The sequence below is a fragment of the Bacillus rossius genome, chromosome 7, assembly GCF_032445375.1.
Source record: "Bacillus rossius redtenbacheri isolate Brsri chromosome 7, Brsri_v3, whole genome shotgun sequence".
Classification (NCBI taxonomy): Eukaryota; Metazoa; Arthropoda; class Insecta; order Phasmatodea; family Bacillidae; genus Bacillus; species Bacillus rossius.
In genome coordinates, this window is record NC_086335.1 from 33,930,051 (window position 1) to 33,956,415 (window position 26,365).

General features: G+C 34.9%; 1 protein-coding gene across 3 annotated transcripts; it reads right to left on the reverse strand.

The window, feature by feature from the left end:
* Positions 1–4,109: 4,109 nt before the first annotated feature.
* On the reverse strand, positions 4,110–26,060 carry LOC134533799 (tRNA (guanine(10)-N2)-methyltransferase homolog). 3 transcript variants are annotated; one of them, XR_010075394.1, is made up of 11 exons: positions 25,786–26,060; positions 24,871–24,936; positions 22,571–22,816; positions 21,758–21,892; positions 20,416–20,572; positions 20,196–20,302; positions 17,792–17,933; positions 15,738–15,933; positions 10,184–10,310; positions 5,850–6,190; positions 4,110–5,715 (listed from the first exon to the last, which is right to left on the reverse strand). XR_010075394.1 is itself a non-coding variant. In XM_063371466.1 (10 exons), the coding sequence occupies exons 1-10, from the start codon at positions 25,864–25,866 to the stop codon at positions 5,996–5,998; spliced, it is 1,452 nt and encodes a 483-aa protein (XP_063227536.1). In that variant the 5' UTR covers positions 25,867–26,060; the 3' UTR covers positions 4,110–5,995. The 3 variants fall into 3 exon arrangements, 2 of the variants coding, with proteins under 2 accessions (XP_063227536.1, XP_063227535.1); XM_063371466.1 differs by having other exon boundaries at positions 4,110–6,190; XM_063371465.1 differs by lacking the exon at positions 25,786–26,060 and adding an exon at positions 25,624–25,769 and having other exon boundaries at positions 4,110–6,190.
* Positions 26,061–26,365: the final 305 nt, after the last annotated feature.

Genomic DNA, 26,365 nt, shown 5'->3' on the forward strand with positions numbered 1-26,365 from the left:
GAAATGGCCCTACTTGTGATGCCACTCACTGTGTGTTTACTCTAACTCAGTATGGCTATAACCCTGCTATAACAAACCCTCCTATCCTGGTTCACACAAAGAAAAATAAAATTACACTCATCTCCCTTTTTAATGTGTGAAAATAAAATCAAGAAAAACTTCTCTTTCATATATAAATAATATTGTAGAAAATATTTTGAATTACTGATAACTGGATTTATACTGTGAGAGCAGTGCTGGTTCAACTCAATCAACACGTCTTCCCAGCCTGGCCTTATGTTCTACCACAATAGGAAATGAGTAGAGAAATATGATACAAACTTTTAATTGTCTTCTCACTGACATTTATTGAATTTTATAATTTTTAAGTGGCCATTTATTATAATTGTATGGTTTTGTAAAAGTATTAACTATGAATAGTTAAGCTGGACATTTGCATTTAAGACATGCATAGTCATGCTTGATTTGAGGTTTGTTTCCCTTCATTATTGGATTACTTTGCAGTTTGGATTTTGTTCAATTGATTTTGAAGCCAATAGCTAAATGCTAACATTATCACCTCTTGTTTTCACTCGGTCTTGTACACAAATTATAGTTATGATAGGAGGTGAATTCCCAGTATGAAACAAAGTCTGAGCCATGGCAAGATATTTATTTAATTTGTAATATTCCTTTATTTTCCTGAAATATTTAAATTATTTTAAAACAACTGTGGTTGTGTTTTATGAAGTTTACGTGATTCAGCTCAGGATTGTAAATAGTTTGTATAGTACATATTTTCAACTTTAATTTATTTATGAAAAATTATTTTTTGCAAAGTTAATTCTGGCTGGGTATTGCATTTGGAATGGTTGTCAGGAGCTAAGTTGAAGGAAGGCAACCATTCCACTCAGAGTTTTCATATGTTTTGGCAACATCTTAATTTCTTGCCTGTCCTAATTTCCACATTATTTCTGGTTTTCTCACTCTGCTGCCATGTGAGATAACTACCCGAATTTAAGTTCACTTGATATTATGTTTACATTATACCTATTGCTCTCCTAGATATACCATGAACATTTATATAAGTATAGAGATAAATAAATTTAATATGACATGTACTGATATTCTAGTTGCCGTTTAGGTGTAAGAAGTATTTACTGTATTATTAACTAAATAATTTAAAAAATAGATTAATCAGTTACCTAGCTAACTGTGTGCTAATGACACATGCACTTGGGACCACAGTATAAGTGTACCATACAGATAAGTAAAACTGGAAGGCTTAATAGAAAAATGTTTACTGTGCATCAGAACAAACTACTTTAGTATACATTTGTGCCATATTCTTTTTACATACAAAGTTAAACATGATTAATTTTAATTTACCAAACATTTTTTCACAAAATAAAATTTATATCAACAAGGATAGTATTTTGTTCCAGTAACGTTAAACAAAATTGTCTGAGTAGAAAATAATACTATGTATATAAATTATCAAACAAACATTCCTGTAAATTTGTATATTAAAACACCTTAAACAAAATAAAAGAATGGCATACCTATAAAACTTTTACGAATTGTAAATCTTTATATTTTCTTTACCAACTGAAAATATAAATGCTATTTCAAAATCAAACTTTTTTTCCCCACCCATAGTGTTATTTTTGAGCCTGAAAGAAAGAGCGTACATAAAAATGTTATCAACAAACTTATTTTTCATTTGTAGCCAATTTACCTTCAAAAAGTAAATTTTTTTTTAGTACTACTATTTAATATGTATACTATTAGTGATGTCATTCTTTCACTGTAGCAAAATATCTTGTGAAGTAAAACAAACACGTACTGGATGTACATAATTATACATATACACATACATATAATATGTACGTATATACACACAATTAAGTAAGCTGAGACTAGTTCATAGCTCTTGTAAATGCAGTAAACACAAAAAAAAAATACAACATGCACGTCATACTAACAGTATTTTTCATCAACAGAGATAAATTTTACAGAAAAAATTAATTTCTATATTAATTGAGAATTTGTCTGTTCCATCACATCTCCACTGTCATTTAATTTCCTGGAACTAACTAGTCCTGGTTTCACTACACAGAAGGTCTTTAAAGAGGCCAGACACTAGAAACTTAAGTTAAAGGACGCAGTTAAAGAGTTATCTCGAATGCATGAAATATTGCTTACTTGCAACTTTCTTTGAATGGGGTGTTTTTCTACACTGCTATGAATGTCTGTGGTCAAACTATTTTATATTTGATGCTGCTATTTGGAAAAAGATTCCTCGAAGTGGCGTGTATTTTTTTCGCCATAGGAATGACGAATGAGTAGCTATTTAGTTATTTATTTACTACATACTGTGTGTTACTTCTAAGTTTCTCTTTATTGTTTTTTATTCCTGCCAGCAACTACCAACTGATTTTTCTACACTTTCTGGAGAAACACTGCATTTCCTTTTTCCACAACTGAAACCATATATTTCAACAACAGGCTGTGTCAGCTGGCTGATCTCGGTAATTCCACCTTCATACCAGTCAAGATTTACAACATTTTCCAACCACACATTAAAAGAGAAGCTGAGATGTACATTAGAACTTGCTTAATTTGTTTAGAACCTGGAGGGACTAAAAAATAATTTTGAACTAACAAAAAATTTTGAATTAAGAACAAAATCTCCTGTCACTATCCACATTTTCCCCTAATAACGGTGATACTTGATTCTTATTAAATTAACCACCCTTGAAAAGTACGGGTATCGTTTTGTACACGTTTTAAATATTTTTGAGAATGTAACGTGTGACATGACAGGCATTTAAAACACAAAACTAATAAACTGTACGATTGACAGTGGGGTGACGGAAGAAGTCGGGGAACACAACAGGCCCAGGAACTGACTTGAAAACTAAAAATTTTCATTCCATCCAAGTCCAATCTTCGTTCTGGCCAGCCAATCAGAAGGCAGTTTTTGGTTCGAGCAACACAGCAAAACAAAAATTGTTTCATGAATTGTAGGCCAGTATGAATATTCGAACTTTCAAAAATTAAAACAAACCATTTTTGAAGTCAAACTTCTTAAGGCCATGATTCATCAGATCATAGAAAAATATTAAATATTTAGGAGTAGGGTACTTCTTGAGCACCCCACTCCTCCCTCACGGGCAAGAGTTAGTGAAGAGATGCTACAGTGATGCAATTTTTGTTACACTGCCACACACACAGCATCTTCCAGCTGAATTTTTCGTAAACATGATGGTATTTAATATGTTACTTATTGTGAACTTTGTTGTTTAGTTTGATCGTTCAATTAAATATTTGGTTTTATTGGTGGATTACTGAAGTATGAAGTTTTACTTCTGATGCACATACATTTAAAAATTGTATTAAATTTAATTTAAAATATTTAACCTTTAAAAAAATGAATGTTTATAGGTATTCAAAGTGTAGCAAATCTGAAACATCATCACTTTGTATAACTGTTGAAATGAGGTTAAGAGTACATGTGCAATATTAAAGTGTTATCCACTTTAAATATTTGTATTAATTTGTTCCACATAACTAAACAAAGTGCACAGTAAACAGCAGAATTTATTTTATAGAGAGTTGTGTTTTAGTATCTTATAACTATAATGGTAAGTATCAATTGCTGTTGCACAAAACCATGTAAAAGTATGTTCCAAAATACAAATTTTAAACTCTAAAAAAAAACCTCTAGCTATTTATATATAAAAGCTGTATTCAATTTTTTTTTGTATTTGTGTTTGAATTTAACAAAAAAAATTATCATACTCCTACTGGACTATAAATTGGGCTAAAAATTAACAAATGGCAACTGCATCACATAGTATTTTTACCAAAGTAATGAAAGTTTTGGTTAATTTTTTCTTTCATTTACTCCGCTGTTTCTTATGAACGTCAACATCACATCTCATCCATAAATTTTGGCAGACAGACCTTAATGAATGCATCCAGGAAATGTTGTGTAGCATAAAATTAGGGTAAACAATTACAAAATAATTAAAATTAAAAAATAGTTGGATTGGTAGCTAACTGGATGCATTCTGTTCAAGGTCACTCACTATACCTGTCTATTGATAGAGTAAAAGACAAAAGAGTGAAGTGTTTGGACACATTTATGACAGGAGAGTTGATTTCTTTGTCACGAAACAAGTCCTCAGCTGCAAACAGTCTCTTTCCTCTGTAGAAATTCAGGATTTTTTAATACACATCTGGGCATTTTACTCCAAATCAGAAATCATCCAAACAAATCTAATGCTATAAACAATTTTAAAATGATTTAACAAGAAATTCTAAGTGCAAGCAAAAATTTTGAAATACCGAAGTTTAAATTAGAATGGTACTACTGTATTAAAATAAAGGCTGTAGAATTCACATTTAGTATTTGAAAAACCCTTCTGTTAATTAAAAATATTAGGTAGATAGAAGCGTGAATAACATGGCGACTTATTGTCAGGAATAAGATGCAGAAGCAAAGCTGTTGCATTATGAACATGTGAGAATACTGTCTTGCCATCACTTTTTTTCTTTAAAAAAAAAAATTGTACATTTCCTGAGCTACAATTACTGAAAACAGTTTTTAATCTTGATTACATGACGTTAATTGCTAAAAGCATTTATTGAGATGTATTTAAAGCATTGAGATAGCAAAATTGTATAGTGAAATGTCAAATTTAGACAGTCTACATTATATACGTCATCTAAGTTCAAGTGTAAACTGAAACTTGACTCCAGCAAATGTATATTTGAAACTAATCATGCACAAATCAAAATGATCATTCGTAAGTTCTTGGGACCATTTACTACATAGTACATAACGTCAAGTAGTTAATGGAAAGACAAAAGACATTAGAAATCATGACACAAAGCAACAGATAATATGACAGCAGTTAGTATATAACTATAACTAAGGGTAAGATGCACAGTGCGGACTAATGCAGTTTCCAAATAGTTACATAAGGTACCTTTAGCCTGAAGGATCTTTGCAAGTGTATCTTTTAAGGATGTCAGCCATTTTTGTTGACCTGAATTTGCAAGGATTCTTATAGAATCGCCAATGCAGCCTTTAGTGAAAGTCACTCTCATTCTTATGTGCCTTTTTGTGGCCTTTGGGGATTTGTGGCACTACGTATTGGTAAAAATGTGATATAGACAGTTGCTTAGCTAGACACTGTTGCCTATACCTTTTTATGTTTATGTATGACTTTTCAAATGATTGCATTGACAACTGCCTGTAAGTATAGTGCAAAAAATTTGAAAATGAAAACAACTGGCTTTAAAATAGTGGTACAATTAATATGCTGTATTTTTACAATTAAATAATTTGTAATAAATTGGTCTAAAACAGATACATTAAAGAACAATAAAAATAAATTAGCAAGCATTTGTCATTTAAAAGTGATTGAATAAGAGATGGACAATAAAACAAATTAAATTAGCATGCACTTAAGTACAACTTTCCGTCTGGAGTTGACAATCCTTGAATTTTAAACATTACAATTTTTTTTTATTATTTGAATTAAGATTTGGTTAAATGTTACTTAATTACATAATATAACTTGCATGTCAGTACTTTTCAGTGTTGATTTTGGTTTTATCGCAATTCACCATGGAATCTCGTCCCTAATAATGATATCCTTTGAAGTCTTAGTTTCTCACTGAGTGCAGCCTTGAAATAAAAGGGTCCTATGGTTAAGGCTGCATCTGTAAAAGAGACATCCTTACAATCCGGAAACAATATATTTTCTCACTCAATAAGATAAAATAACACGTGTGTTAACCATAAAAACAAACTGATGCCACAGTATTCTGAACTAAAAACATAACCTCAAACTTACGTTCAACGAGCTGGAATCTGCAAATGTTAAAATTATTGGTGGTCGCACATCTTAGATATGGAATGTCTCAAAAGGGAAACCAGTCCCAGTTCTGTCAGGCACAAATCCAATCCTAAACACGTAGGTATCTACGCGTCCTCGGACTCTCATCTCTCGCTGTCGTCCGCAGCTGTCGCGCGGCTGTCGGAGCCGGGCGGCACGGGGCTTGCAGGGGGCCGTTCCTGCCTCGCGGCCAGGGCCTTCCTCAGCTTCCTCAGCTTCCTCACCTCCTCGCCGTACCTGAAGAACTTGGCCCGGAACTCGCCCGCCGACGTCTCCGAAGCGACGCAGTGCTGTACCTCCTGGAACATCACCGGCCAGGCTGTTGTGTCCAACTGTGGACGCTTACTACTGATTGCTGTGATGGCAATTTCATAGTAACAGCCCAACTGGTGGGCGGTGTTATTACTGTGAGATTTGTCCAATTTTAGTTTTAGCCACTATTACAAACCAAACTCACTGTAGTGCAGAGATGCAAACCTAATCAAAAAAGTTAATACTATTTATTACACAGAAATAAAATATAAATTTTTCAAGCAAACAAAACTATTTTTGGGTCAAATCCACTTTTTCTCAAATCCAAATCTCTAATTAAATATTTAAGAGAGTACCTTGAATCTTGCTCTAGAAATCAAGAGCCCGAAATAAATTTTTTTATGATCAAAAAAAAATCAACTTTTAAAGAGAAATTCAAAACAAAATATTTTTATTTTAAAATAAAAAAAGTTTAGGCTTTAAAATTTATTTTTGCGTCCAAAATGTTCTCTTGTCTGCTAAAAAAAAATATTTCCAGATTATTATTGCTGGTGGTAGATACTAACATTTATTTTGTAACTTTTGCAGAGATAAATACAGCTTGTCAATTACACATGTGCTAGAGTTTTAATTTATGAATTGTCCTTATTAAAATATTTTCTTCAAACTCTTTTCCTCAAATATCAAATCTTTTGAATACTAAAGATTTTATTATGTATATATTTGAGAATTTTATTAATCCAGATTTTTTAAGAATTTTTGAGGAATTTATAACTCATTCACAGACAAATCAGCTGATTAAATAGTTCAAGGTTCTATAGTGACAGAGTTTGGTATTTGTATTTTATTTTTACTGGTTTCATATTGGTTGCAAGGTTATTATTTGTATATATGAATTTCTCAGTATTTTATTTACTTCAAATATTATTTCTATGCTTGTATTTTAAGTTTGTTTTTATATGGAAGTGTTTATTATGTTTCTAGAGCATTGGGTATTGTTTGAGTGAAAGAAAGAACAAGAGAGAGGTATGCAACTCTGCGGCGCCAATTTTTTTTCAGACTTTTTTCGGTACTGAGACTTAGAGCTGTACGATTCACAAAATTTTGCCGATACACAACTGTTGCAAATTTGATTCTGAACCGATTGGGAGAAAACACATTTAGTTTAAAAAGTTTTATAAATTTACTGTATTACCCAAAATAACTAATTCTAAGAAAAGCATGTAATGCAAATGTATTTTAGTTTAAAAATTGAACATATCCTCTCTCGCTTTTAACTCGTATTTGATGTGCAATGCCACTGCCCTCCTGACATTTGAGACCTCAATGGAGCATCGCCACCCAACATATGTGTCTGTAATAGGATAAAGGGACATGGACTATAGTAGTATTTAAGAGTGTAACAGATATTTGTAAGTTCATAAGGGTATTTTATGGTTATAAATATATTTGTATTATGAAGCACCATAGCATTGTGTGTGTGTATGTGAGTGTGTCTATATATATGTGTGTGTGTGAGTGTCTATATATATGTATGTGTGTGTGTCTATATATATGTATATATATATTAGAGATATAAATAAAAGATATATATATATGAGAGATAGAAATGAGAGATAGAGAGAGAGCGCTGCCCGAGGTAGGCTTCAGGAAGATTCACGCGCCATCGGTGGCGGCGCGGTGGAGGGGGGCAGGGGAGTAGCGGCGAGTCAGTCGGCAGCTGACCTTGGATGAAGCTCAGCACTGGAGTCATGAGACTGCGAGACTGGGCAGACAAGGGCTGTTCTATGAGTGTTCATCTCTTGACCTGTGCTATTGTCATAGGAAGACTCTACTGCAAGAGTGTTGGCCTTTAGCTCTACCATGTTGCTAACCTGTTGTCAGATGCGGATATTTGAACTGAAGTAGCATTGTTGAGAATAGGCAGTCGTGTGGTATCTTTACACGTAGTCGTTGCAGTTTTTATAGTGAGGTCGTTTGTAATAAAAATGTTTTAGTCTCTCTCCACGTGGGGGTTTTGGTCAGTGGCGTTCCTGTGGCCAGAACAGCCGGAGTTAACCTGTCGTGCATCGTACCTCTAGAACACCCTAACTTGGCCTTTGGGTGTCAAAACCCCTGACCCCGAGTAGTCTCGTGCCCCAACTGTGTGCTGAAGCACAGTCATTTGTACATTATTCTCTAGCTGGCGTATTGTAAATAATAATTTAACTTCAGGAACTTTAAAAACATTAGGGGAGCTAACGAACATATTTTTAACTTGTTTTCATTTGTTTGTTGACGACCTTAGTTGTTTATTGAAACGTGAATTTACTAATGGAGGCTGGAAAATATAATTATTTAATTCGTAACTATACAAAATAAGATTATTTAATAATAGGTAACTTTGAAATAATTTACGTATTCACAAAAAACAAAATTTAAAAAAAATTAATTTCAAATGTGCAAAATTGCGAGATTTTGTACGTTTATGATTCAAGAACGGGAATGCACGCAGTGGCGAAAATTTACGGTACCAAACATTTATACGGAAATGCGTTTCATGTGGTCGCTTTGCAAGGGAAACAGTAAAAGTTATTACCGTTTTGTAAAATCCAATATTATTTGGTTATTTTTTTTATTCAATTTTAAATACTTTCCTTAAGTTAATTAAAAAAGTCTCAGTCATGATATTACAAACATTTCTTTGCAGTTCAAGCAGTTGGTATTATCCGTTGTTTGTAGTGATAGCCATGCTCTAAATAAAGCCAGTTTTTGTTGTTATTTAACTTTACCGTGCTGATGAAATAATTATTTACAATGTATTAGATTAAAGAACGTTATTAAAACATTGGATGTTTAAGTTTGATATGTATGGCTGGCACACGTAGCTAAGAAATGAAGCGCGTTCAAAGAATGCAGTAGTACGAAAAGTGAAAAGAGTACGGGTGGATTTTTAGGTTATGACAGGCACTTTAATTTTTCAATAATATCGGCCAAAAATTAAAAAGCAAATCGTGAATCATCATAAATGCAGATTAAACTAAATATTCGCAAAATCGACTCCTGCTGATTTGTTATCAGCACAGCTCTACCAAGACATTCTGGTGGATTTTGTATGTATTTATTTTGCTGGAAAAATTGGCTGATATTCATTCTCATGGGAGAATGTTTTTTTTATCATGGATTTTAACCAGCCAATCAGGAAGAACTTTATAAATGTGTATTTGTGTTCTACAGAAATACCTAGATGTAAGTTCAATGTATTTTATGTAATATTATGTCCTTGTGCAAGAAAGCTGTGCTGTGATTGGTCAGTGAGATCACACAACTCCCTCCTTCCCGCAAGGTGGTAGACTGTGTCATCATCTCAATCGTTCTCTGCTCGATGTGGACTCAATAGGTCATGTTTGACAGTGGGTCATGCCAAAACATAATATACACTAAGTGATGAATTTTACGGCTGTGGTCCGGGCAGCACCGGTAATCAACCTCGTTTCGGACATTTATTTAGAATTTTAATGACCACAGTTTCCGGAGCTGACACTTAAGTTCTTGGCTTGTACCATCAACGCCATGCAACTTTGGAACGTATTTACGAAAGATTTGAGTACATCATCGAAATTAACAAACATTTATTTTATTCTCTATGGAAGCTATGTGAACTGTTTGTGAGCATCGTGTAGTGGTGGACATTTTGATTTAGTGCAAGGAATATAAAAATTAAATCTAAATAAAAGTTCTAAGAAATATTTTTTTTCAGTAATAACTGCCCAACTAAATTCTTACATAACATCAAAATTAAAAACATCTAAAAGGAATTTTCGATGAGCCTTTTCAGAAATGAATTAGATATTTATTTTTAGGTGTTTTCGTGAACTTTGCAACTTCGGTCGTCTTTTAGTCAGGCCAATCTGAGTTGTAATGCCCTTGAAATAAAATGAACTGAAATAAAAATTATTTGACTTAAAAAACAATAATAATAATATTTGTTTGTAAATGCTATGTAAATACTGCTAGTGCAGTAGTGTTCAAAGAAATATGCAATGGACAATGTAACTCACGTCAGGTTCGTGTGTTTTCTCTAGGGTGATGAGGCGTCGGCTGGTGTACGACGTGAGCACTTGTTCGCAGTTGTACACAAGCTTCAGGCACGGATGCGAAGGTAGCTTCTCCTCACAGTAAGTTTCCCTAAGAAAAAGAGCCGTTGATAAAATAAGTAGTATTCTTAATAACAATCTTGTGATATGAACTCTATAATTAATCTCCTAAATATTGTAACGCCCCTCGTGCCCTAAAATTATATCATTTTAACTTGATAATAAAACCTTGGAAACTGCTGGGTTCACAAATATTAAGAAAATTAAAATTATTTACCAGAGGGGGCACGAGGCGGTGAACAAGACAAATTTCATACTCCCTGCACACAAGCCACTTGGGAGTTCGTGGATCGTTAAATAGAAGAAGGAGTATGATAAATAAATACACTACATCAGTAGCTTGGTCTATAGGTTTTCCTGGTTTATTATGAAGAGGTTTTGTTTTCGCATTATTTCGACATGACAATAAAGATCTTAGTAAGTAACAAAACTAGGGGCAGGCCCGAAATTATTTAAAACAATTTGTATTATATCAATTAAACATTGTCACAGAACAAAAATAGAAAGATTCCCCCCTCTTAGCTTCTTTCGATGATTGCAGATAACAGTCTCATGAATTTTACATCTTCACGTCGATTAAGTTCTTAAGGCACTGTTCGCTGGTATATTTTTAATGAATTTAGTTCATTCTATGCAAGTGGAAAATATATTGCTCATATCACCCGGGTCTTCCCAGGATGACATCGGACCGGGAGGAAAACTCTTCTTAAGGGGAAAATCAGCTGGAGGTCCCGAAGATCATGCGGGGAGCAATTTGTCTCCTCAGCTCTTGGACCCTGTCTGAAACACAAGTCAAATTCAAAACGAATTAGACCTGCTTCCAGACAGTCATACACAGTCGCGCGAAAGGCCAACAAACGGGAATTTGGGGAGGAAAAAAAAAAGGCCGGATTACTCACCAAACAGGGTGTAGACTTCAGGGCTCACGAGGTATATCGCGCCGACATCAGGATGGCGCGCACCGAGAAATCGCGGATGCGCGAAAGAAACCAAATTTTTAGGGAAATAAAAAAAATAATAAAATTTAACTTAACATGACTTTTTCTAAAGACTACATCTGACTGGCTACTGTACCACTGGGATCACATCCCTAAAGACAGCTGACTACATTCTTGTGCACACGATTTCGCCGTTGCCGCGAAAAGCCTCTTAGCACAGAGGACGCCGAAAATACGTGGTAAGTAGCCGACGTCAGAGAACTAAGTGACAAAGCTCCTAATTAAATCGGGCGGTCGGCCCTAGGAAAAAGGAGGGGGAAGGTTCGGCCCAGGGCCGAAAACATGCGGAGGTGCCAGAGTGGTTGTAAGCACGACTTCAGTTGTTCGCGCCGAAGAGCGACAGCTGCGGTCTCTACCGGCAGGAACGGGAAGCAACAAACAATCGACTTCTACAGGTCGCGAGGAGGAAGCCTAGGGTCTTAAGGCGTAGCTGGTGGTGCACTCTGGCGGCCTAAAGGGGAACTAACGGAGGCGGTGAACACAACCGCCGCTAGGTGTCACTGGCGTAGGCTCTGCTCGCTGGCCACCGGGGCCGAAGTAGCTTTTTCTTCCGCTAGATGTCGTGGAGGTCTCTGTAGGACCAGGGAGAATGTCCTTGAAGTAGGCCATCATCTTGGCTAGGTTCACGTCAGGTCACTGCTCCTAGCATAATTTTTCAGAACTAAGGGGGGGTGGAGAGAGATGGGAGGGTGGACAGAAAACGCCACTAAGCTGGGAACGGAGGTCCACTGGAGACCCGTTCGTGACGAGACTAGCTAGTCTCAGCAGGCCTCTAAGAAGTAGCAGCTTGCAGGCCACAAGCTGCTGTATGCAATTTTGGTCATGCGGGAATTAATATTACAAACCCAGGACGTGACTGCAGGCGAGAGAAATTTCAACCGGCCTGCCAACGTTCACATTAGACAGCAAAATATCAGATTGGCCCCTGAGAAAGGTGCTTCAGTCCACTGGCACAAAGTTGAACTACCTAGGGTACACCGGCCTAACAAAGAGTAAATCACCCCTTTAGCAACCAAATAAATTAAAAAAATAAAATTTCCAAAAATAATTTAAAATTATAATAAAAAATTTAAAAAACGTGTCGAAATTCCTAATTTCCGGCACAATATTAATTAATTATTAGGAAAAAAAAGTATGGTATTTTACTGGGATAGGTTTAGTTTGATGGGAAATCAAACTAAACCTATCCCAGTAAAATACCATACTTATTTTTTTTAATAATTAATTAATATTGTGCCGTACACACATGTAGACATGCAATATGTCTACATATGTATGTCACTAAAAATATGTATGTATTCTGTTGTTATAATATGGTAGGTGGTGTCAAAGTTATGTCCCCTACTACTCCACGGGACTGTATATAGACAGTGTGGCTAGTAGGGAGCACTCAGTTGAGAGCCGTCTGTTGGAGTAGGAGGGTGCATCACGCAGCTTCGTGATAAGCCTTCCAGCCACCATACACACTGGTCTATCTTTAGTACTTATAAGTTATAAAATTACTCATGCAATTTAGCAATTGTAAACTGCTCTATGGAGACCTTATTTATTTGTTGGAAGTGTAAAGATATGTTATTTAATAGCTCTCGGATGACTTAAAAAGTGTTTTGTTTTTACATAAATAGTTTCTTCCTTCAAAATCATATTAGTAAAGAGAATAAAAATCTAATGTTATTGTTACAGTTACTATAACTCTAATTTCAGAAGGCAATGATACTTGAAGTCTTAAACAGTACTTTCATATTTAGCGTGTAACTTGGTGAAGGATGAGTCAGGAAATTGATGGCTCTTGCCAAAGTCACAGCACACTGTACTACCATAATGTCCTCTAGGCAGCCAATGCAAGTCGATACATAATAAACATGACCCAATTTAAAATGTAAAATGAAATGCAGCTGTCACAAAATATTTTTAACAGCGGCTTTGACAATGCTGCCTTTATGAGTGCATAGAAGTTGTTCTATTCAGCACTCTTCTAAATTCGTAACCACCAGGGTTCAAAATATCTTAAATATGACTTTTCGCTTATTATTGATGTGCACCTTCTTAGCTTTCTTTGATGGGAGTAATTTCGTGAATAGAACGGAAATGTGTAACCGAAGTGCTGCCATCTGTGGCGAATATTGTAAACTAAAGTTCACAAATCCAAGGTAAACTTTATAGTATTAACTAAATGAATTTTAACAAGATGGTCAATATTTTAATAAAATTCCTTTTCGAAAATCAGGGCCAAAGTCAGGGTTTAGTATTTTTCAAATCTTTTTCACTTTAATTGGAGCCATTTCATTATATAGTTTAAAATTTTGGTCTGCAGATGGAATGATTCAATAGTCAAAGTAACTACTTCAGCAACGAATTCTAGCAGCGGGTGTGGTGACTATGTGTGATTCGCATCCACTGATGTAGTCGAAAACAAAATTTGCTTATATTTATAACTCTCAACATTATTTTAAATAATTCTACATTAAATTTCGTAAGCGAGTATCATATTATAAGTGTATTTTCAACATGAGAACACATGAATTTGCTTGTTACCGAGGTTAGATGTTACACATCACTGGCGAATACTGAAAAACTTGCTCAATTTTTTTCTGTACATGCACTTTGTGCACTTTTATATTGTAAAAAAAAATGCTTAGGGATTCTGTATAAACCTAATGAATTTTTAAACATACTTGTAAATGGGTAAAACATGATATAATCTGTCTCACTTAAACATGGTTCAATAATTCTAGTATTACCTCACATTATTTTACAGACCAATATCTAATTTTAAAACCTACAGAAATCCAATACTTGTGAAAATGCAAAAAGGTGGCTGTGTTTTGATTGCTGTAAATAAACATAAATTTGCATCTGTTCAGCCTACCCAACTTTATGATCACACTGGCATTGAAGAGTCTGGATGAAAATTAAAACCTCTTCAAACAAATTTATAACACTTGGTAATATCTATATCCCACCTTGTAGATCTAGAAGAAAAATTCACAAACTGTCAAGATGATCTGCTAATCCGTGGTGATTTTAATGTGCCTGGTGTAGAGAGGCTCAAAAAATATATGCTAAACATAAAGCAAGTCTATACTAAATCCAAGGCACTTTACCACTAATCTGGGTTTGGATGTAACAACACCCTACCTTCCAATTCTCTCCTAGTACTCTGTTTCACCAATCTGAACCAATGGGTAGTAACTAAAGCAATTGACTCTCTCATCAAAGAAGATTTACCTCACCCTATTTTAGATATCAAAATAATTATTGAGTCATAATGCAATAAAGAATAATGTCTCCATAAATTACAAAAGTGGTGACTATCTAGGTCTCTTTAATGCTATAAAGAATAATGACTGATTTCTTTAAGACAAATGATGTAAAAAAACTTGGTTCTACAGTTAACCACCTGTTCAAGTGACAAAATTCATTCCTTCATTCTTGTCTCTTTTAAAGTCTTCCATATACCCTCAATGGTTCTCCTTGGAACTAATTAGAGCCTTAAAAAAAACTATATAAAAGAAATTTCAATATGTTGTATTGTACAAATACATACCAATTATAATTATTTTTTTATAATTTTCTCAAGCATTATTTATTGGTGTGCATAAAAAAAATACTGACCCAGTGAAAAAAGTTGTTACTATTTATTACTAGATATGTACTGCTGCACCACATGATGGTACATTGCTGCTCCAACCAGCCATCTAGTTAGACCAGAAGCAACTGTACTTCCTAGGGGCTATGTGACTTGTTTAAGGTCGAATTATGGTAAAAAGGGTTGCTGATAAGCTATACAAACAAAACCAAAAACACACTAGTATTTATTTAATAGGACTGGTAATTGTGTGGAAGTTAACATAAAACCGAGGGGAGAAACCAAAACAGATTTTTAAGAATCGGAACGGAACTGAGAAAAAAAGTAGAACCAATACATCCAGCGTGCATATACACACTCATATGTTTAAATTTTCAATACACATTTGTTGAAAATATTATTTTTTAAATTTATAAAATATATTTAATTGATAAAAGGTTTTTATGCTATCCATTTTTTTTGTAACTCGCCGCTAGATGGTGCTGCAGTGCATCAAATTCTAAACCGTTCACATGAACACCATGAAATTTTGTATACAAAGATATTTGAACACAGAGAATAATTTTATGATATCCATTTTGCTATAACTCGCTACTAGATGGCGCTGCAGTGCCTTATACACTGTTCAACCAATCTCAATGAAAATTGGTACATACAGATATTTGAACACGGAAAATATTTTCGCGATATCCATTTTGCTTTAACTCGCGAACAGTTCAGCCTGGGCAACGCCGGGTATCGCAGCTAGTTAGATATATAAGGCATCGAGTTAATCCGAGCACCTTGCGAGGAAATGTAAATCCAACCTGACGGGTACCACAGAACTTGGCAACGTGACTGATTGCGGCGGTGGAACAGGCGCGCCACGCACCTGACAACAGGCACCCAGCACACCAGCCGACCGCCTTCTCTCAGGTGGCGCACGGCGAACTGCAGGAGGTCCGTGTACATGTGCTGCAGACCGTACTCCACCTTGGACGGGATGTGCGTCTCCAAGTGGTGTTCGCTGATGGTGTAGTTCTTAGTCGACCCTAAGCGCTCCGTCGCTTCACGGATTCCGTACGGAGCTGGAAGAAGACGAAAGTGGTAGGTAGGCTTCAAAAAATCATGTTTTTTTTTGTTTTTTTTATTAAAATCATACTTCCAAAAGAATTTAAAATATTTTTCTAATCAATTTTTACCTTATGGTGCAACTTTTCTTAACAGGTGTCAAAGAAAAATTAATGCAAAATATGGAAAATTTAAATAAATAATAAATAATCAAAAATAATTAAAAAGAGTAGTGTAACATGCAAGAAAATAAAAACAAGGCAACACATTTTCTTAAACCAGTAAAATGTAAAAATATTAATTTTTAGAATTGTTCCAACTGATATAAAAAATAAAACTGGAGTATTTTTTATATGTTGTAATGATAATCACAGGTTATTTCTTACAATTAAAAATATGTATGTATAATGTTGCAGAAAACAATTCTAAAATTTTGCACTAAAATCTTTGTAGCTTCGTACTTGTTGCATTTTTTCCTCTTCAATTTTTTAATTAGTTCCACATGCTGTATCTATCAGTAACGGATAATTAAAAATATTTGATTTGAAATGTTGAATCAAATATCAAAATATTTGAGCATATTGAATTTTTTTAGAATATTTGCAGACCCCTAGTGGTAGAGGCAATGATCAGAGCTTAAGGAAAAATAAAAAGAGTCACACTCAGGAGTGGGCCACTTTATTGTGGAGGAGGGAAGGCGAATAACTAGGCCTGTGCAAATTTTTCAGTTTGAATATGAATACAAATATCAAAATTATTCTTGAATACAAATGTTGGATTTGAATAGTAAGAATTAGATTCCCACAAAAACCTTTTTTTTCCAGATATAAAAAATACATATTGAAAGTAAAAGTAATTGTGTAGTACTGTAGCTTCTGGAAAATTAGATAAATAATACTACCTAATTGAAAAGATGGTCAGGTTAAATCAGCTACAATTAAATTACTATATGTAAAATGTTGTTGAAATATTCAAATTTAAATTTAAATTTTATATATATATAATTTTTTTTGTGGTAATCAAAACAGGACCTGCAAAAATTTTTTTTAATAAACAGAGCAAAGTAAGTATATATGTAAGGAAATTGCAGTGTGTGTGAAAAAACATCAAGAGGGTGGGTTTAAAAAGAATGTACAGTGAGCAATTTCACTCTATAGTTAAACTTAAAATTCCACGTAGATACATAGAATATACATGTTGCTGCTCTCTAAAAAAATTGGAGAATCTGTTGACTTAATATTTGGCTCATCTCACTTGGAGGTCTGCCGACCCCTGGTCTAGAGGCAACAAAAACACCTGGCAACACATTTCATAGCATATTCAGTTACTTAGTTTTAAAAGGCAATTTAAATTCACTACACTCGCCCCTGAAGTAAGCTGCTCAATTTGTGTGCTTTTGAAATAACAAGGCCAATGAATTAGGACAGCGGTACCCTAAAGGTGTTCCGCGGAACCCTGGGGTTCCGTGAGTCAGGACGAATGTCATATAAGCAGGCTCAATTATTGTCAAATAACTTTCTCCGAAGGAGTTGGGGTTCCGCTAAAAGAAAAGTCGTTCATAGAGTTCCCTGGCCGAAAAAAATTGGGAACCACTGAATTAGGGCGTTATTTGAAGTAGTCAAACATAGTGCTCTTTATTCAGCTATATAAATTTTTAATTTCCATGTCCACAAAATCAAAATAGCACTTGTGTAAAAAGTAACATGTTACTTCAATGGTTGAAATACCAATTATTTTAATTAACATACATTCTTAAGGAAAAAAAAAGTTCTTGATTAGTGCTGTTTTACTGGAACGAATTAGGGCAGTTCTTTGAAGGGCGAGTGTCTTGACTCATTATCATAAACAACTCATTCACATAAACACTCTACTTACGATCTGTAATGATAGCGTCTAGCGTGAGGGAGTCGTGCCAGATCGGAAGAGAAGAGTCTGCCACGATAACATCCAAGTATCGACCAATCATCCCATACTGCTCCATGTTGGCCCGGACACTCTCGTCTTCCTCTCGATGCTTCTACAACATGCAAAAATTACTTAAAATTGTGCTTCCCTACTATTTAAGTCTCCTTTCATATGTATAACTTATGTTATTATCAGTAGAACATTAATACTTGTGATTTCTTGGCTACCATGAAATCACTCCAAGCCAAATAATGGAATAGTTCCTGATTTTTTATTTAAACATACTTGCTGCAGAGCCTTTGATTATTTATAATAGGTACCATACCGCTATGGAAGAAGTCATTTGTATATGAATCATTGTAATATTTACAGTTTATATAGCCAAAAACATACTAAAAGCAAAGTGAGACATTGTGAAAAGATAACATGTTTCAGAATTTTTTACACTTAGTTTTTACACACACATATATACACACACACACACACACACACACACATACATACATATATATATATATATAGAGAGAGAGAGAGAGAGAGAGAGAGAGAGAGAGAGAGACACACAGGATACATGCATTTGTTACAAATTTAAGCATGTTTGACATTAATAAAATGTATAAAGTGTGAACTAAAAACAAGTATGATATAATTACTATGTACTTGAGCAGGAATTAGGATATGGAAACTGCCTCAGTACACAAGGGACAAATGTAAGTGGTGATAAAAATCTACCAATTTCATCATTAAAAATATGTTAAAATGGTATAAAAATTCTGTGAATGTACTGCAAAGTGGAGTAATAATTTTGTTAAAATCAAACAATTATTTTTTAAAATAAAAAACTATAAATAATTGTTTACTGAAAACATCAACCTGTTTATACTGTTACGATCGCGCTTGGCTGCAGTGCTTGGCATCGCCGCGCTTGTTCGGCCTGTCTGCGCCCCCTTCCACCTGCATCCTCTCCCTGGTATCTCGTGCCATACTATCTCGCGACATCCTGACCTTCGCAGCGCGCACCTGCCTCAGATCGAGTTACTTAAAAGAGGCGACACTGCGGCATAAAAGGACTCAAGACATGTTTATCGGCGCGTTTTGTGGGAACCCGATACTTGTTGCGTTTATCGACGTACTTTGAGCAGCCGCCGCGTCCTTCGACAGGACTCACGACGCATTTCGACGGCGAAGGTCGCGCGATAATTCGGAGACATGCCCGATTGTTCTGGACGGGAACCCAAGGGCTATATAAGGAGGTTGGGCCGACCTTCAAGTGAGTCTGAGTCAGTTCGGAGTGTTCAGTTGGGAGTTCTCCCGCTGCAGAGTTTCCGGGCGATAGTGCCGCGGGTGCGGCGGAGTCCCGAGCGAAGTTCCGAGCAAGGTGTCGAGTGGGATCTCGGCGAACGGCAAGTGCGACGGCGGCGGTGGAGTGCGGCGACGGAGGTCCGCGAGGGGTGCTACGGCAAGAGTTGCGCCAGAGGTGCGGCCCAGCGAGGTGTGCGGAGTGTGAAAACGAGTGACTGGGAAATAGACATTTCTTTAAGTGTAGTTAATTATTTGCCATCTTAGAGGATTAATTGTAAGTGACATAAGTAGTGGAAATAAATAAAACTGTATGTGTGATAAAAATCTTTAATTGGGCTATCCTTTACGAACCCGCGGTAAATCGTAACAATACGATGAAAAGTGAAAAGAAATCAAAATAATACAAAATTTAATTTAAAATTTTAATAAACTAAAACATGTCATAACATAAATGTCACAGTACAGTGCTTTTTAATTTCGCAGCTTGTGAAATTCTTTCCAAGATGGCGCACATTGCCATGAAACAGTAACAGTTCCAAATGGAGTAAAAAAGCAGGCAACATACCATTTTTTGGTTTAGAATATCTTAATTTTTCCCAATATCATTATGGAGTCAAAAACATGGTGCTGATATAAAAGCTTGCGCTGTATTGGTAATTATTTTATTATAATTCATTGATAACATTGTTTATTCATATTAAATTTCACGTTTTCTGAATACTATCTCTCATATCGCGTTAAAACAAAATTAGGTGTAGATTTCGAGTTTCTTATCTTTTATGGTTTTCATGAAAAGTGCATGTCCTTAACTATACGCCATGAGCAATCCCTTCCCCAATATTCCTGGTCCATCTATAATTACCTCGCTATCACCGAGATTATAGGCTCAAATATTAATTTAATAAAACTTATAGACTTATAAAACTGGTTTTTTATACATAAAAAAAAGAAACTCGAGGGTTAGAATTGTATGACATATTTTTACATGGCTTAACAGTACGTAACCCACACACCACATGCACAATTTACTTAAACATGCTAAAAGTCCACCATGGTTGCAAATGCCACTAACTTTAGATTGTATCCTGCTTGGCCGGGTTCTGCCATGTAACATTAGATAGTCAATGTCAGTCCCAAGAACATAGCCACCAAAATGTGCAGCAGCAACAAGCAGAGAACCTATAAAAAAAAAATTGTACCTAAGCTTCATAGACACAATGCATTTGAACCATACTATGACTATAAAAGTAGTGAACTGAAATAACTTTAAAGTCACCAAGCTGCTTCCTCACCACTTCCCACAAACGGGTCCAGGACCAAATCACCGTCCACAATCCTGGCCTGGTTGGCCATTAGAATAGAGAGCTGAGGGTCCATGCTCGTGTTGCCGATGAACTTCCTCGTCTTCAGAGACAGTCTTGCAAGCAGGTCTCTCTGGCCACTTGCAACCTGCAACATCAGTATTTGCGGCACCCAACTCTCAACCAGATAGGTTGAAAATGTGAATCACACTAAAAGTTTATCACGAAGGATGTGTGCATCAGAATTTTTCTTTTCACATTTCAATCTCAGTCAATATACACCTAGTAACTTATAACACTGAACTGCCCACAACTGTGTTTTTGATATCTCAGGCTTTGAATTCTGGATGTCACATTTGGCAGGAAAAAAAAACTTTTTTCGTTGAAACAAAGTGCTAGTGCAGCTCAGGACAACAACAGAACATGACTATACACATGACTATTCATGTTATGTACAAGAGTAAGGAAATGGTTATGTTTTGATAAGGTCTCACGTCTCACAGATATGCACTTGGACACCGACCCAATGCTCATAAATTTCTATCATACCAAGGTGTTTGCATCAATCATCTTCACGACAGGGTTGGAAGGAGGTGAAGAGGAAAGTCAAAACATATTGGCACTACTAGGATTCATTTCGCATGAGAAAGAACTGGCTACGACTCGATCGGATGCAACAAACTAGAGTAGTACACAGTGACCTAACTTGTCTCACTTGCATTACTACGTCTCTTCCATTCATAAAAAATAGCCTGTGTTTTTTATCTACCTTCTTCTGCCTCTATTAAAAAATCCAAAATCTGTTTGCAATTTCTCCTTTTAGTCCAAGACACCAAGAAACAGAGAATTTATTTCCTAATTATTATAATATAACACACCTTGAAACCCTCTTAAGAAAATCACACTTAAAAAAATTTCCTGCATAGTAAATTTTAAAAAATTAGCATTGGACCTATAAAAGTATACTATTATACCCTTTGAATAAAATTACCTTGTTAATAAGTCTTAATTTCTAAGAATACCTCAAACATTTTCTAAACAGGTACTTACTGTATTAAATTAAGTTTAAAATATGTACATAACAGCATCTGCCAGACACATCATAATTACATTGCCAACCTTTTTTATCTCCTGAAAACTGTTCCATACATCACTTATTACACTAACTAACAAAATTGTTATCAGCTTATTTAAATAAGGAATAAAAATTTGCAAGAGAATCAATTAGAAAATTTCCAGAACTAAGGTTGGATTGAAATGAGAAGATTAAATAAATACTTCCAGAATCAACCCATTACATACCACTTGACACAATGCAAAGTATATTTCTTACCCAACGGCCGAAGTACAAGTCGAGTGGCTTTTCTGGTATGTTGTTTGAGTCCTGCCCATAGTACTCTATTACGTTCAGGCATATGTCTGGATCCTTGAGGTTCACGTGACCTTCAATGGGCAGATAACTGAAATTCTGAAAATAAAAGAAAAAATATATATGTATGTCTCTTCCTTAAGGTTATAAAACCATTTTCAAGCGCCAGTTCCACTTTTCACGGCCAAAAAACAGATGGTAACAATTTCTGTGCAAAAGTGTAGGTTGTATAACCCTATCTTTTTTTTTTACAACCTTTGTATTAGCGCAAATTTTACAAGCATTAAAAATGCCACCACTTTATAGTGGTGATATCATGCAGGATATAGATCATTCTTATGTGTCAATTCTAATCTATATACCTATGTGAGCCTCAGATTGTAGTTGTTTTCAGTTCTGTGCCTAATTTCATAAAAAAAAAAAAAAATCTTTATAATTTTTGTCATCGTACACATATTTCGACTAGGTAAGGCGCCACAACAACATACTAAACCTGTAAGTGCACCGCGAACTGAAAGAGTTAGGAAACCCTTGGGTTAGACTAAAAATAAGTATCCCTAGAAACAACTAACCACTATATACTACGAGGTAATTTGTTGATAATATTATAACAACATTAGATTCCGTCAATGAAAAAAGTTTTGTTTCTCAGTTTATAACAAGACTTTCAGAGACAAAAGAAGGAAATAAAACATTTACCCCTGCTTCATCATCAATCCAAATAGGATCTATATTACTATTATAAATGAACCCAAAACATAAGCTTGAGAAACCAACCTCGATCTTGTTGATTTTCTGGGCCTGGCTGAGCTTGTTGCAGAACGTGTCGACCTTGATCCTGAAGGACTTGCCCGGGCAGAAGTGCTGGCGGAACTGCTCGGCCGGCAGTGCCCTCAGCTTCCCGTGCAGCTCCTCCTCGGTGCTGGCGTGCGCCCAGAGCTCCACACAGCCGTGCAGGCTCACGGACCGGCCGGCCACCTGCCTCGCCACGCTCTCCGAGGGCAGCTCCAGCACCCAGAACGGCTGGAACAACGCTCCGCTGTGAACCACCGCCTCGCCTCGGTCCTCTGCGTGCCAAATGCAACCTTTATTTATAATTGGGACGACTCTTACAACTGACAGCATCTTAATTCACAAGATCTCAATTTATAGCGACTTTTATAGGTAACTAAGAAAATGGAGTGCAGCTTACAATTGAAAAGTATCTTCTTACATTCGCAGAATTTACTCTATTGTATGACACACCTTCATTAAGACTTTCATTACTCAAAAAAATGGAGTGCCGCTTACAATCGACAGTATCTTACATTCACAGAATCTACTCTATTGTACGATGCACCTTTACTGAGGCTACTATAACTAAAGAAATAGGATGTCTCGTACAATCGACAGCATCTTAAATTTACAGAATCTAATCGATTGTACGAGGCACCTTTACTGAGACTTTCATAACTCGGAAAATGGGATGCCTCTTACAAGTGACTTTATCTTAAATGTGGTAGAATCAATTATATTTTAGGATGCACATGGGGTGCAGCTGAATGAGAGGTCAATCAGTACTGCCAGCATACAAAACCTGCTCCTTGGCAGGGCTGAAAGGGTACTAAACTTGAATTTAAAAAATATTTCACCAGTAGGCCTATTACCATTTACTTATCAACTTTAATGGAAGTGCCTAAGATTTATATCTAAAATTTTAATAGTACAAATCCAGACTAAAATTGACCTATCATCTGTTATTTAAATGAGTATTTTCTTCATAAAAGACCACATATAAACTGATAAATCACACCTAGGTACCCCCTTAGTTATGTCATGGCCAGGAAACCTTTAATTAAAGAAAATTAAAAAAAAAAAAATTCACTCAATCTTTACTCTCCTCATTATTTTAATCAATAAATTTAGTGAAAAGCTAAAGTACAGGACATATGAAAAAAAAAGTTACCTAAGTTTTGTTCGGCCCCACTATTAATTTGCTAAGCATAAACAGGTGAGTTAGTATTATTAAGTTACCCCATATGTGTTATTTAATCAAAATACATATCAAAACAATGGTAATTTATTTGTACATACAATGGTATTAGTTGTCTTTGAAGCAAAAGTTGTCAGACTCACGATTTTTTAGGTTTTAAGAATGAGTGTTGGAGTAAAATAGCGGGTGTTATAAAGAAGTGTTGTACGTACTACGCCATGTGAAAGAGGACACAGAGTGGCAGATGTACATGAGGCAGCTGTTGATTGAGTGAGTGCACATGCTTTTTTTCTCCAAATTTTCATAAAGTTAACTACGAACAAGTTACAACCTAGCTTAGCTCAATACTGAAATCAGGTAGACCTAATTAACATAATACCATAAAAGCTATGTTATAATTAATACTCGAATAGGCCAGTAAAATCATCAAATATCAAGTCCTCAGTATTCAAAAGATTCTTTTTCAGAAAAGAAAATTTAGTAATTTTAACACTAGCACCTGTGTGGTTAAAAAGGAATATATTATTACTCCCTAAGAAAGCTATAAAAAAAATTGTATTTGCCACCACCTGCAATTCTCTGTCAATGTTTGTTTAGAACTTCAGGTAACATTTATGACACACAAAAAAAAAATTTGTCACCTATACCCTGAACATGCAAATGTAAAGTATGAACATGGACAGATTCTTAAAACTTCAAATATCTTGTATTTAAAACATTTGAGGTTTGAGGAATGAGATAAGTACTGTAGGAAATTTAGTAAATACAAATTTTTACACTGATAAGTTTGAATTTACTTGGTCTTATTTTAATTTTCATACCTATTACCATTCCCAAGGTATAGAACATGTTATATGTAATAACATAAATTAAGTTATAATATGTATTGATTCTAGAAACTTATTTAGTGAAACAAAAAATTTAAGGAGTTGATTGTTTTAACACTTTGTTTAATGTTTTTTTTAATTTCTTGTACCTAATTTTATTTTTGACCTCTTGACATCTAGATTTGAATTCTAGATATTAGAGGTACTCTTTGGGATTTGAATGCAAAATTCTGATTAAAGAAAATTAGGATATGAAACATTGCTAAAATAATACTTACGTGATTATCCTCCTGATGAAGCCACTTGTAGTGAATGTTATAGAGAGACAAAAGAGACTCTATTTCCTGTAAAAAAAAAAAAAAAAAAATACTACAGCAGATTTGGCATTTAAAATTTCTATCATGGTAACAATTCTGTATTTAAATTTACTGCCGTACTTGGCAGATGTTTTGTAGCTAATTTTATTGGCTTAATAACTAAGTTAAATAAATTTAGTACATATTGCAGGTTTACTTATTCTTTTTTATAGATGGATTGGCAGAACAAATAAAATATAATAACTCCCAGTCTCCCTAAAAAAAATTTCCCCTGACTATGTGGCATGCCACCATTCTAGAAAATTATCTTACTAATCAATTCTCTTACCTAACTGCTCTTCTACGGTCCTTCTACAGTTCTCTCATGTTCACCACCGTGTTCAAATCCCACACTACTGCAGTTAACTCCAGCACAAACTACATCAAAATGTTGTATGCCTTCCCTGCACCAAGACACCACTGCCTCAAGACTAACCTAAGACTGTCTACTCCTGTCAACATCTTAAAAGTATTTGTAGCAAGTGAATTCACCTATCTCCTTTCACAACCCATCCCCCCTTCCCCCTCGACTAACCAAGGGAAAATTAACTCTGCCATAAGTCTTCAAAAGTTTACACTTAAAAAAAAAATCAGGTTGTTAGAAGAGCAGCACACAAGAAAATAAAAAATTGCCAAAATTTGATTTTTTAAATGTTTTTATATTGTTCTACAAACCAGCATTCCATATTTTAAAACATAATTAATTTTCATTTTCCGATTGGCCTCTCTCATATAACAAAATACCATAACCTTCATGTACCAAAAGTTAACTATTAAAATAGCAATTTTTTGCTAGTCACGCAATTACAGAATTGACAAGACAAAAAAAATACGTACTGGTAATCTAAATTCTACATGTTCATTTGCAAACCAAAGCAAATACTTTTTCATACTCATTTTTCGTCTCATGTATATCATTTGAGCACAAATATATGTTGGGTTTCAAAATACGTTGATATACTAGTCTGTTAGCTCTGGAGGAGATGCATTATGAAAATAAACAATATTTGTTTATCTTTAAACAAATAATGTCAATATTTCTTTTTAATTTCTACGAAGCATGTTTCGAATTATATATAAAAAAAAACATAGATAATTATAACAAACTTATTATCATGGAAAATTATTTTCAAATGAATAGAATGACATATAACACATTAAATTTAGAATATCTTAGCAAATAATAATCAGGTCTGAATTATTTGTTTGTTTTTTCCTTTAGTTAGTCTAGACTAGTACTAAAATTCAGTTAATTAGCATCATCTATGTAGACTACGGATGGAGATTCTTTACTGTCGCGGCAACTTTATCAGAGTGATAGCCATGTAGCATATCGTAGAGGTGGGTCGAAAAGTAATAACCTGATACTTTGTCACTGATTTTCGCCTGTATCAGGAACGGCAAACGAGTACACTTG

Bases quoted from the DNA above. Each gene is read 5' to 3' on its own strand.
- LOC134533799 (XM_063371466.1), bottom strand. From the start codon at position 25,866: ATGATATACATGAGACGAAAAATGAGTATGAAAAAGTATTTGCTTTGG. The intron at 21,893-22,570 runs GTTGGTTTCTCA...TTTTATTTTCAG, and splicing joins AGAAAATCAACAAGATCGAG to AATTTCAGTTATCTGCCCAT. The intron at 17,934-20,195 runs GTTAGTGGCATT...TGCATGTTGTAG, and splicing joins CAAGCAGGATACAATCTAAA to AAGCATCGAGAGGAAGACGA.